The following is a 14007-nucleotide window of genomic DNA, read 5'->3' on the forward strand; positions in this document are numbered from 1 at the left end:
CTGGGATCAGTTATTGCAGTGGCCCAAAGTTGAAGGCTATCACTTAAGTTCCATGGGGTACAAGCCATGATGTGTATGCGCAACCTCCTGATTTTAGAAATGGGTTATGTCAGAATGCCAGATGCAAGGGAGGACACCAGGATGAGGTCTCTTGTTATCTGGTGTGCTCCCTGGGGCATTTGGTGGGCCGCTGTGAGATACAGGAAGCTGGACTAGATGGGCCTATGGCCTGATCCAGTGGGGCTGTTCTTATGTTCTTAAACTACAATTCCCAGGAGGCCTTGCAGGTCTCTTGTTATCTGGTGTGCTCCCTGGGGCATTTGGTGGGCCGCTGTGAGATACAGGAAGCTGGACTAGATGGGCCTATGGCCTGATCCAGTGGGGCTGTTCTTATGTCCCATTGATGTTACTAAGTGAGTGCCCAATTCTTTGCAGCATATCTGAATGTACTAGTGAACAGCCAGTGGAGATCTCGGTGGTGTTACGTGAAGGATGGACAGCTCCATTTCTACCAGGACAAGAACAGAAGTAAATCTGCTCAGCAGTCTCTGAACCTGATAGGCTGTGAAGTTATCCCATACCCAAGCCCTGACCACCTCTACTCATTCCGTATCATGCATAATGGAGAAGAACGGGCCATGTTAGAGGTATGGCTTGCCACTTCCTTTAGATGCAGCACAGGTGTTTGATTGTAAACAATGCAGCTGCTCAATGCTTCAGTCACGGCATGTGGGATTTAAGGATTGACTGGGTCAGTTTTGGGAACACAACAGGAACCACTGCCTGGAGGTGATCCATGTGGATCCAAACGGCCACAGCTTTGTCAGTTATACATTCCATGTTTCTGGAGCTCATTGCACTGAGTAGCGTGGATGTATAAAAGACAAATATATAATTTTTTCTGCCCCTTGAAATGTATGTATGAATTTATTTTTTATGCTTCTTTTCAGCCAAACAGACCCTTAATGCTGTAATGAAATACCATTGTGTCTGTCCCCGTCCCCCTAGAAATACAAGTAAAGCAGCAGATATAGTTCCAAATACAGCAAACTAAACAAAATTGTCTTCAAACCACAGCTGACTAAAATGGCATGTAGTAGAATCTGCTGGCAGTAAATTATTCCAGCTGCAACTCATACATGTAACATGCATTAAAACATTTGTGAAAATTACTGGCCTGCTTCCTTCAGCACTCACTGCAAGTCAACCTCCATCCAAGTTGGCCTCTGTCCAGTTTCCCCTCAAAGGAGTATACAAATGTTTGTGAACAAAACATTGTACAAGGAAATGATAAGCAGTGAACATAACAGTTAGCTGCATGGAACAGTCACAAGTGATCCGTTGTGCTGAGCTCATCTTAAGGCTGGTGAAAAATTGGAGCAATCTGGTGGGAGTTACCTTCAGTTTGTAGGACTAAAAAGGTGACACACAAGGACCAAGTCGTTCATGTTTGTGACTTTTATTGGCCTTGGAATCAGGTTTATTTTCCTTCCTTTTTTTTACCTCTAATCTTAGATCCTTTGACATCAGCAGCATTGGAGTAGGAGGAGGAAAATGTGACAAATTTCCTGCATTTTGTTGTGGGAGGCATGTTTACAGCCAACAACAGGCTTTCCAGAGACTGCCAGAGACTCTAAAGGTTGTTTTGTTGCGCAGATGGATGGCTGAGCTTGATTAGACCAGAATAAGAGCCACCCAACAAGTCACTTCAGACAATCCCCATTCATGAAACTGGGATGCACTTCAGACTGTGATGCATTTTAGTTCAGGCAGGCTGGAGGTCATGGCATAATTTCTCATGGGTCATTCAGAGTGTTTGCAGGCTGTCCTCTCTCACCTTTTGTCACAAAAGTTTAAATCTTAATTACCAGACAAGCACAAGCTTGAGAAAGTCCAACTAGTGCCCTCTTTAGGCAGAGGAATGAAAAGATAGTCCTTTAGTTGAAAGGCTGGGTCAGGGAAAGTCCATCTACCAGCATTGTTTTCAGGGAGTCAAGCTGTTACCTACTGCTACAGGACAAACTTTGCCTTTAACATAGAAGTCTTGGCAGAATGAGCTTTATTCAAACCAAGGCAATTTAGAAGAATTAAATCTGTTTATGTTTCTTGTCAGAGAGGGTTTTAAGCACTGCTTAATAATTTGATTTCCTTCCCATGCATTCTGCTTATCCTGCTATCCTGATGAATCATGACACTCCCTTTCCAGATGAGAAAGCTTTCTAAGGTGGAAGCTAGCTACCTCCTAGAAGTTTAACCCATGCCTATATCAGTTGGTGTCTTCTTTGATTCCTTGATAGGCCAAGACTGGTGAAGAAATGGGCTATTGGCTCGGCCTCCTTTTGTCAGAATCTGGCTCCAAAACAGACCCTGAAGAACTTACCTATGATTATGTTGATGCTGACAGAGTCTCCTGTATTGTGAATGCGGCAAAGAGTTCATTTCTGTAAGTTACCATGGGAGCAGATTTGACATGCAACCTATTTTTAGAGTTGGTCTCATCTGATAGTTTAGTAGTTGTACCGACAGAAAGAGATGCTGGAAAAAGATGAATGCACAATTTGATTATAATTGCTAGCAAAATGAAGCAGCAGAGAAAGAATTGGCTCTGAGGAACATTCAAATTCATCCTCCACATGAGATTGGTAAAAGTCACCTTGATGACAATTATCTCACATTACTGTTTGATGTGGTAGTTATATCCAGTCCAGAGGCAATGCATTTTTCCTTTGACCATTTTAGCTTGTTAAAAGGGCTGTGTGAAACATGATGGCTTGCTTTGTTTACTGCAATTTCTTCACCAATACAATATTTTATGATCAGGGGATTCCATGCCAAAATGCAAATTCTGTGATCATTATATATTGTGCAAAGTGTATAGGAATATGCACAGACTCTGGTTTTTTGGCACGTCCTTTAGGGCAGATGATTCCTAAACTGTTGGCACTTATTCATTTTTTTTCTTTTAAAAACTTGTATACGTATGACCCATTTCCTGAAGGAGCTAGGGTGATTTCCAAAAGTTGACAATAATAATACAATAGCAATAAAACATCATAAATAATCAAAATGTCACCAATCAGAAACAACCCAAACAAATAGACTAGAAATCAGATTAGAAAATAGAGACTGAGTCCCAGTATCAGCCAGTATCAAAAAGCCATCTCAGACAAGGTACCTAAGGGTACATCAAGGGAGAGCATTCCCAGGGACTAGCACTGCCACTGAAAAAGGCCCTGCTTCTTGTGGATGTCTGTCATACTTCTGATACACAGGCCAACACACATTTTGCTTCCTTAAACGTTGCACCAATTCCTGGGCATATTTGGGGTACTGATTCAAAAAATAGCATCCGTTTTGCCCTATCATGTCTAGTTTTGGAGATATAGTATAACCTCTTTAGTGAATGGTTCAAGCAACTTCCTCATGAGGAAGCTGCTTGAACCATTCACTAAATAGGTTATACTATATCTCCAAAACTAGTGATAGGGCAAGACAGATGCCATTTTTTGAATCGGCACCCCAAATTCATATCAAACCACCATAAAGTTTGGGAAAAACTTTTCTGACCCTCAGTTTTGTAGGCCTGTGTAACCCAGGTACCCAAAGCAGGACCTCAGATAATGATCTGAGAGTATGAGAAGGCACATAACAGAGAAAGCAGCCCTTAGGTATTCTGATTCCAGTCCTTTAAAGGTGATTCCTGATATCCGGATCCCAAGATTTTAAAGGTGAAAACCAGCACTTTAATTGAACCATCGCAAGGACATAGCACATGATTCCTGTAAGCTGCCCCAGTTAACAGCCTTGCAATTGCATGTTGCAGCAACTGAAGCTTCTGAACTGTCTTCAAAGGCATCTCCACAAGGAGTGTTACAATAATCTAAACTACATACGACCAGAGCATGGATTACTGTAACTAAGTATGACTTCTCCAACAATAGCTAAAGCTGTACACCAGGGAAACTGGTAGAAAGCACTTCTTGGCACTGACACTTGATCATCCATTAGGAGGTCTGGATCAAGGAGTACATCCAAACAACAGTTTTTTAGGGTGTCCACAGGCACCTCTTTCTAAGGCCTTATTTTAAGGAACTGGTGCGCAAATTATGAATGGATAGAGTGTTTTCAGTGGCTTTTGGATCTTATAATGTATCTTGACCATATATATAGCATTTTGCAGAATAGGGAATATTTTGGCAATGATCATGGGGAACATAAGAACTTAAGAAGAGCCCTGCTCTTCTTAGCCCTAAGAGTCCAAAGGCCTACCTAATCCAGCTTCCTGTATCTCACAGTGGCCCACCAAATACCCCAGGAAGCACACAAGGCAACAGACACAATCTGCATCCCAGTGCCCTCCCCTCCATCTGGCAATCAGAGGCAGCCTGCCTCTAAAACCAAGAACTTACACATACCTACTATGACTTGTACACCGTAATGAACGTTTCCTCCAGAAATTTGTCCAATCCCCTCTTAAAGGTAACCAGGCAAGATGCCATCACTGCTTCCTGTGGCAAAGAGTTCCACAAACTAATTACAAGCTGGGTAAAGAGATATTTTCTTCTGTCTGTCCTAACTCTCCCAACACTCAACTTTCGTGGATGTCCCCTAGTTCTGGTGTTATGTGAAAGGGAAAAGAGCATCTCTCTATCTATTCTGTCCATCCCCTGCATGATTTTGTATGTCTCAAACATGTCCTCCCTGAGGCGCCTCTTTTCTAGACTGAAGGGGCCCCAAAAGCTGTAGCCTTTCTTCATAGGGAAGGTGCCCCAGCCCAGTAATCATTTTGGTTGCTCTCCTTTGCACCTTTTCCATCTCCATCTCCTTTTCCATCTCCATTTCCTTTTTGAGATGCGGCGACCAGAACTGGATGCAATACTCCAGGTGTGGCCTTACCATCGATTTGTACAATGACATTACAATATCAGCTGCCTTATTAGTGCCTTTTCTAATGATCCCAAGCATGGAATTAGCCCTCTTCACTGCCTCCGCATATTGGGTTGACACTTTCATCGAGCTGTCCACAAGGACCCCAAGATCTCTCTCCTGATTTTTCTCAGACAGCTCAGAACCCATTAGCCTATATGTAAAGTTTTGATTCTTTGCCCCAATGTGCATGACTTTACACTTACTTACATTGACTTTACACACTTATATTACTTTACAACTGAGAGAACATGAAATGCAATGAAAGGTGGGGTGGGATTCTCAGGAAGCTGAGTTTTCCATCTTGAGTTTAGATTGGACATATCACACATTTGTGACTAAGAAGGGCCAAAGAAAACCTAGTAGTTAATTTATTGCCCTCTACTGGTGAATGATTTAATGGCAGCTACTAGCTTTTTCAGTCTGAAGCACATGGAGCTGATTTCATTGCATACTGCATATTTGTGGATGTTTGGTAGAACATAAGGTGTTGTAATCAGGAGTAATAGAAACCTTGCTATAATTTGAGAGAAGAAGGTGACCTAAGATTACACCATCATCTCATTCAGCATATATGGCCGTTGACAGCACATCTGCTTTCATCCTTTCCAGCTTAATGCAGAGGAAATACTCGGAGCCCAATGCCTATATTGATAACATGTCAAAGGGGAAGGAGGAACAAGAGGAGCTCTATGATGATGTAGATGTTCCAGAAGCGACAGTGGTGAGCATTTGCAGTGGATGCCTTTGGTTTTCCAGTGATTTCAGGGTATAGAGAAGGTTGGAAGGACGAAGAGGGAGGCTGTAGCTCTGTGGTAGAGCACCTGTTTTGCATGCAGTAAAGCACAGGTACAATCCCTGGCATCTGCCTCAGGCTGGGAAGGACCCCTGTCTGATAACTGGGGAACTAATGCTAGACAATGTAAAGAATATGGAACTCAAAGACCAGTGGTCTGAGCTGGTACAGTGCAGTTTCATAGAGGAGAGTCAATAAGTAGTTTGAAAAATTATTTAAGAAGATTCGACATTAAAAAAAAGCTTGGACATTTCTGTCTTGTCCATACCTTTTCTGAACTGTAGGCAATAATTAAACCATTTTACTAGGTAATGCTAGTCACCAGTTTCTAAATCCACTTTTAGAATACGAATGCTAAAGAATGATGCAACAGTGTTGAATTTTCACATGTACCACTGACAATTTCTCAAATGAGAGTCCCCTTTTCTCTGACTAGAGGCCTTTTTTGTTTTGGCATTGCTGCAACAACATACAATTTCATCTTTCACAGGATGATGTGCCCCCAAATGAAAGCAAATGCGAAGGGGACCAGGACAGGGTCTACCTAGACCTCACTCCAGTTAAATCTTTCCTGCATTGTGCTGGCAAGCGGCAAGCTCAGGTGTCCCCTTCAGGTTCCCCTTCTTTACAAAGGGCCATCAGAAAAAACTCAACAGAGGCTGAAAAAGACTCATCCATGATACTCAAAGAAGCAGACTCGAGTAGACGATCAATGGAGATTCCAGACCAGGTACCATGCAGGAACAAATGGGCAGTCATGTGTAGCTAGCTAACTTCCTATGGTGCTTAATTGCTAAATATTTCTCTACCTCTCTTTCCTCTAGCCCACGCAACAGAGGACTCTAGACTTGGATGAGTTGCTGCTACCACGGACAACCACAGTAAAAATCCAGACACAGCAGCAGCAAATTGCCTTTCCACAAAGTGACCCTGAGATCAAGGACTCCACTACCGTCATAGTTGCACCCAAAGAGAAAGTCCAAGAACGGTCCAAAGTGGCAAATACAGGTGGGTCCATGGACTTTGGTAGTATTTATTGAGCCAAGAACTGTAAGATGATAATGTCTTACGGCAGGAGCTATGTCTGCTGTAACTGCATTTACAGCCCATCCTAAAATATTGTGTCAGTGTATTTGGCTTCCCAGTGTGGAATGGTTTCTTCAGGTTAGATGTACAAAATTAGCTGCAGAGCTGAGTCTACCTTTGCTTTTCTGTCTGTAGCACCTGTAGAAACCAAACTAGGCAAAAACAGGACGGAGGCTGAAGCGAAGCGGTACTCAGAAGAGAGGGACCGCCTGGAAAAGGAGAAAGAAGAAATCCGCTCTCAGCTGGCACAACTTCGGAAAGAAAAGCGGGAGCTAAAAGAGATGCTGATCAACTGCATAGGTAAACATAATTGACGCCCCTGTTCATTCCACCAGAGGAACGACATGCTTCAATGTATTGTGCTTGTGGCATGCTTGGTGACCCAACTGGATGTGGGATTGAGGTGTATCTCATAGTATTGCTGCATAGGCTCCTATGTTAAAAGTAACTGCCCAACTAATTCTGTGAGCCCAAGGGAGATCTAGATCCATGCTGCATGGTAAACCTCTTTTGAAACAGAGAAAAGTTTGAAAAGCAACTTGTTGCATGGCATGGGGATGTGCTCCTGAAAAGGAAGAAGTGAAAGGTTACACTAGGGATGCTCAAGTTCTGTTGCATGCCTAAGTCACTCTTTGGATCCAAGCCCATGTCCTACCATCCTAAGCATATTTTCTTGGTTTTGCCTAGTCACCTGATGGGTGGACTGCTTCGTTTCCAGCTCAGACCTCTCCCTTGCTTTGCTGCCTTCTGCTCAGTTGATGGTGGAAAGGGAAGGATAAAGAATTCATTGGATGGGTTTTAGGAGAGAGAAGCCTGCTAAGAAAGCCCTAACTGAAAAACACTAAAGTCTGTCTAATCCTGCATTCCTTTTCCAATCTTGGTCAACCAGAACCCTATCAGTGCTCACAATCAGGGCAGGAAGGTGATGGTCTTTCCCTGTTGTTTTGTCTGGCACAGCTGGTATTAAAACGTACATTATTTCTGCAGGTGGAAGATCCATTTAGCAGTCATAACTATTGCAATACTTATCTTCCTGCATTTGTCTAATTCTTTCTAAAAACCATTTAAGCTAGTGATTCTCAGGCTGGTGCTACTGAATACCCTCAGTTAATTATACGTTATACAATGTTCTTTGTTTGTCAGTCCGAACCTACTTACATTTCTGCACTGGATTACAAGAGGAGAAGAAAAATTAATATGTATTAATGGCACTCAGTGATCAGATTGTGGCATCTTGGCACATGGATGCACACCAGATCAGATATGAGCTTTTCAGCAGCTGAGGGTATTATGCATGGCAAAATTGTAGGGGAAGACATGGTCTCATGGAAGGAGAAGGAAGCTGAGCTTAGTGAACAACTCCATTTCTCAGTCCTCTTTCCACCTCCTCCAGGAGACCACAGAAGGGGAAACCAGATCTACTTTCTCAAAAGGAGAAAGCAAAGGGCAGGGAGAGCTGAGTTCTGATACTCCCAACTTCTCACTGGGACATACTTCAGCCACACTCCCTCCTGCTATCCTTGCAGGAGAAAGCAAAGTAACCCATTGCTGAATATAGATATTAACATCTATTTTCTGCTTCTCTTGGCAGATAAGAGCCTTTTGTCTACCACAGAGCAAAAACTGAAGGATGTAGAGGAAGAGTGCAAACGGAAGGAAGACCAACGTGTGGACTTGGAGCTGAGCCTCGTGGAAGTGAGGGAGAATCTCAGGAAAGCCGAGTCTGGTCCTGTTACGCTTGGCACAGCTGTGGATACCACACACCTGGAGAACACAAGCCCTAAAGTACGTAGGCAGATGGTTTTGGATGGTGGTACCTGCTGCAGTACCTTTTTCAGCAATGGGAATGAAAACTATAGTTGTAATTTTCTCCTGCAGCAGCTCATGCAAAGGTAGCTCTGAAATGCAATTTGTACCTTCAATGGTACCTGTTACGGAGAAAAAGAAAGAGGTAAAGCCTATGCTTATTCCTAGAGTTAGGACCAAACTGCATGTTACTTACGAGATCCAAGACTGAAACTTTGCAATGTCTTTTTTTAAAGCAGATGATGGGATGGGTGTGGCATCAATGCTTCCACCTCACTTTCCCAATCAAAATCACATACTTCCAAAGCTGCTGCTAGCCTTGGTGAGAAGCAAAGACAGGTGCAGTACAGGATTCTGTCTCTCTCCCCCCTTCCACTCCCAGCTAGGCTAATAGCTGCTGTAAAGATGGATACATAGGGAGAAAAGGTGAAACCACACCAGTGCCCTGGCCCAGCATACCCAGTCATTGATACTCTGCATTGCATCAAGGTTTGGTTCATAATTAAAGAGAAGAACTATACAGCTGTGACATTGCTTCTGGGGCTTCTCATCAAGTGCTGCTGCCGCAGAGCATGAGCCAGAAAGTGGGCTTGTGTTATCCCCAAAATGTGATATTTAGAGGTATTCTGCATCTGACCACAGAGGTTCAATTTAGCTATCTTGGCTGCTAGTGACAGACAGCACTCTGCTCTGCCTGATCCCTTTTAAAGTCATCTAAGTGAGTGTCATTTGCACAAGTCAGAGCCCCAAAAAGACCAGCTACAATTTAACATACAGCAAGTCCTCACTTAAAGTTGTGAACAGGGTCTTGGAAACTGCAACTTTAAGCAAAATGACTTAATGAAACCAGTTTTACCGTTGACTACTTGATATATGCAAGCAAGAGTTACGTTCCTACAGCATATTTCTGGTCACGAAATCACCAAACTTCTAAATAAAGACCCAAAACACTTCTAATATTAAACTTTGAAATAAATGTGAACTTTCCAGGCTGGAGAAATCCCAGGCAGATATGGGGAGAATGTGGAAACTTCATACAGATAGCACACTTGCCAAGAATTTTTTTTCCCCCCTCATCAACTCTATAACAAAATGACTAAGCGTAGTCAATGTCACAAAGCATCAGCAATAAGAGGCCTTGAACATTTGATAAGAAGGACTCCCTGGTCCCCAAGAAGTGATTGATTGAAATGTGTGGCCATTTGAGTATAGTTCAATATAGTCACAACTATTCATTTCTTTGTAAATACAGATGAAAGCTGCCAACCCTGTGACAGAGAACTCGCCAGTCAATTCAGCAATGGCACTGAAAAACCGGCCTTTATCTGTCATGGTCACGGGAAAAGGGACAGTTCTACAGAAAGCGAAGGTAAGGCATGTACAACAATGTGACCCAGGACAGGCATTTGTGATTATCCAGAACACCATCCCTTTTAATGTGCTTGCAAAGTTTTTATCCCACCTTTCTATTAAAAATAAAAGCTCAAGGCATCAAAAATATATACATGCATAAAGTTAGAAACAATACATTTCTAATTATCAAAACTAGATTAAACTTAAGTGAACTATACATACAGGATCTAAGTACATAAGAACAGCCCTGCTGGATCAGGCCATAGGCCCATTTAGTCCAGCTTCCTGTATCTCTCAGTGGCCCACCAAATGCCCCAGGGAGCACACAAGACAACAAGAGACCTGCATCCTGGTGCCCTGCTGTTTGGAAACAGCAACAGGCTGTAAAAGGAAACGTCTACAAACATCTGCTTTGCATTAGCTTTGCAAGTAGCTGGGATACAGCACCATTATAGAACATCAGTAGCAATATGAATGCTGTAGGCATCATGGCAGCAAAACTGTTACATTGATAGAAATAGAAGTGCTATACAGCGGGACAGGTCACGTGTGCATCACTGATTTTTAGCTATCTTGGAATAATCTACACTGAAGGACACCAACATACTTGCAAAGGTGCAGTAAGACCTGGAGCATCATCAGAGCAGAACAGGTCTGCTCACAGAAGATGTTGCTGCCACAGTGATCCCCAAGCATGCATTAGTCACTGCTGCCCACCTTTTGAGGGTTAGTATGTTAACCCGCAATCAATTGCATTTTATCCAACACTCTGAAATATTTTTCAGATGTAAACCATTGCTCCAATCTAATTCATCTCAACCTCTTAATTTTGTCCCATTTCTCACGCAACCTAGGACCATGCGGTTCATGACGTTTTATGAAGATTGGGCTAAAAATAAATGTTAAATAAATGTGGGAGCTGGAGAGAGTCACAGACCCTGACTGTGAGAACAAGTTGATCTCACTTCCAGCACTCCAGAAAAGGAAGTAAAAGAAACCAAGAGCAGAAGCTTTAGTATGTGACAGTGTGATGTTATCTAAGATTTTCTGTAATGGCCAGATGTTGCTGCCTTCTACGCTGGTCAGAGGTTTTAACTTAGTGATTTGAACTTTTGGTGAACAGGCAGTGCTTATGAATGTTCTTTTCTCTTTATGAATTTCAAATGTTTTGGAGGTAGTAGGACATAGACTTTTGAGTCCAGAGATTCTGGAAGGTCCAAGTTGACAACTATCTTGGTTATCTTCAAGACCTTTTAGATTAATGCTATTATGTTTTGTAATCCACCTTGCGTTCAGGAGAAGACAGCCTATAACTGTTATAAATGAATGTTAGAGTGCATTTTGAATCCAAAGAACTCTCATGTGGATTTCTGTTTGTCCTTTGCAGGAATGGGAAAAGAAAGGTGCTAGTTAGGAAACCACAGCATCAAGGATGGACTTTAACCTATTATTGGACATAAGTGGACCACAGGACTCTATTGCCAGTAGATAGGGTCCAGCTGAGGTGAAGCATGGCCAGCGGTATACCATGCCATATGTCCAGAAGAAATGATGGACTTTGGCAGATGCCAACATGGCCTTTATCAGAACAAGGATATTGCTCCTTTTAGCAGAGTCGCACTGTGTAGCTAAGAGACTTAACACCAGTGGAAATATTGCTTCTAACCCCATTGATGTCATGAAATTTGTTGCTGTACATAGGGATGCTTGTGTGTATTTTTATTTTGGTGCTTTCTCATTGTACAATCCAGGATTTGTTGTTTAGCAATAGAACATGGAGTAGGACCTGTTTAACCCAATAGGATCAGTCTTTGATACACCAGGGCCAGGGAATGAGAGGAGGGAAGTAAGTACAACTGTCCTAAATATCATCTGAGAAAGTAGTTGCCAGTTTCAAGTACCCAGAATTTTCCGTGTTAGAATTTTCAAACCAATAAAGAAAACTGAAAGCAGCTCAGGGAGTCCAAGCCACATAACTAAAAAGTAACAGCCTGTGTGTGGTTCCATGCAGAATACAACCCAACTTCCCACAAGGAATTTCTAACAGCAAAAGCATACAGCTAGTCAAGTTGTGAAAGTTTAATGTTGGAATGAGACAAACCTGTCTTCTGGGAATCTAAGCTCATCTCATTTGGTCAGCAGAGCTTACAGCAATGCATCCTGATCTGGTGGGCTGATGGGCACCCCAAATGCCTCAGTGTGCTTCTGCATAGAAAAGTGCTTCCCACTATATTCCAGTGTCACAGTCTGTGCTGCAGACGAATCCCATTGTGTGTAAGGAGGAGCTAGTCCGTCACTTCTGTTATTTGTACAATGGTCAACATGATGATGATGCTGCATAAAGGCAAAGTAAATGAAAACCATGCACACCAGAGTTTAGCCTAGCATTGCATATGTAGTCATGTAATCATGATTTGGAAGACTAAGAAATTTCCCCCATTGTACACATTCTCACCATTCTGGTTCTATAAGCAAAAGGATAGTTAGAGCACGTTTGGATCTTACCAAGCTGTGTTCAGAAAACCCAAAGAAATCACAGTCAACAGATGGTCTAGAGCAGAGATGTCAAACTAGTTTCAGACAGAGGGCTGCAATTAGCATTCATGGTTCCTGCGGAGGGCTGGAAGTGACATTATTAAGCAGAAAGTGACATCATTAAGCAGATGATGACCAGAAATAAGCACTTTGTTCTCACATAGAAACTCATTAGTTGCAAATGGCAGAAGAGAAAATGTGCAAATCTTGTTCATAATTTCAAGATATGAGAGAGCCTCATTATCATGCCAGGAGAGCCAATTATAATGGGAGCAGAATAAATTGCTTCCTGGGGCCACATGTACACCATGGGCTTTATGTTTGAAACCCCTAGTCTAGAGTTAAGCAGGGACCCTATGTCAAGAATGTCCTGGTCCTCTGGTTCAGCCTTGGAACTGGGATATGAATCGTTTTCAAATTCAAACCATTTTCAAATCAGTCACATATGCAAAAAATAATAATACAAGAATTCTTAAATATTGAGTGCCAACCAAGTGCTCACTCTTGTAAAGACCACAGCTATGGCTCACTGGGGCTGTTACCCAAGGGCCTTTCCAGACAATCATTTTAATGTGCAGTGAATGTTAACTTGCATTAAACAAGCTCTTTGTATACAAACGTATATACAGGTAAAAAAATTTAACGCATCCACACTAGTCCACAAGATAATAGACCCACCTGAAAGAGGTACATGATGCATTGCTGTTTCAAGCAGAGTTGACCATCTGTTTGTAAAGTTTGTCAGTGTCACATACGCACTTACATTATTGACTTTAACTGGCATACATTCTGATCCTAAATACTTTGTGCCAGTGTATGCATCTTTAGTGCCACTGTAACATGTTTTGTAGCATCTGTGTTGCGTTGTCTCTAGTTGCTGGTGCTGCAAGGATTAAGTTGGGGGCATTCAGGCAGGGAGGAGAAGAGTAAAAAAAAAAGCCTTGATATTCAAATACCCTGACAACTAGAAGCATCTGTGGGAGGGGGGGAGTATGAAGCAATAGACTCTTTTTATGGCAGCCTCTGTGAAATCAGGTGTCCAGCCATACCTGTATGTGTCTCCGCTATAGCTCATCGTGGTCAGTCATTCAACACAGAAATTCCATCTATAAGCAGGCAGTTTCAGATCCAAAGCGTTCATTTTTTTTTAAATCACAGCACTATGTTATGTTTCTAGCAAAAAAAAATTGTTGTTGTACATGTGTTTTTTCAATCAGTTGCTATTTTAGAAGTTTGTTTTTTTTAAATAAATGTTGGCTATATTTTAAATGCTTTTTAAAAAAGTTAATGTCTCAAACAAGGAAATAACCATGAAGGGTCTTCTGAATGGCTTCAGCTTTGAATCTGCAAAGCCAAAACTTTCTGATTTGTTCAGTAGCCCAAAGTAGGGTAATAGCTTTATTTGAATCAACTGCACCAGTATTTCTCAACACTGCCCTCCCAATGTACATTTGCTACTGCACTCTCCTCAGAGGTACCACCAGATGTAACGGGCAATAACTTCA

General features: G+C 42.2%; 1 protein-coding gene across 2 annotated transcripts in view; it reads left to right on the forward strand.

The window, feature by feature from the left end:
* Positions 1–13771, forward strand: part of AFAP1L2 (actin filament associated protein 1 like 2) — a 96757-nt gene extending 82986 nt beyond the window's left edge. For both annotated transcript variants that reach the window (XM_066620060.1, XM_066620059.1), the window contains 9 exons: positions 436–647; positions 2298–2443; positions 5539–5650; positions 6213–6452; positions 6547–6730; positions 6944–7108; positions 8400–8593; positions 9867–9983; positions 11355–13771. In XM_066620060.1, coding sequence (XP_066476157.1) covers positions 436–647; positions 2298–2443; positions 5539–5650; positions 6213–6452; positions 6547–6730; positions 6944–7108; positions 8400–8593; positions 9867–9983; positions 11355–11381 — 1397 coding nt within the window. In that variant the 3' untranslated portion in view covers positions 11382–13771. The remainder of the gene's footprint in view (positions 1–435; positions 648–2297; positions 2444–5538; positions 5651–6212; positions 6453–6546; positions 6731–6943; positions 7109–8399; positions 8594–9866; positions 9984–11354) is intronic.
* The last annotated feature ends 236 nt before the right edge of the window (positions 13772–14007 follow it).

The sequence above is a fragment of the Tiliqua scincoides genome, chromosome 3 (genome assembly GCF_035046505.1).
Source record: "Tiliqua scincoides isolate rTilSci1 chromosome 3, rTilSci1.hap2, whole genome shotgun sequence".
NCBI classification, from domain to species: domain Eukaryota; kingdom Metazoa; phylum Chordata; class Lepidosauria; order Squamata; family Scincidae; genus Tiliqua; species Tiliqua scincoides.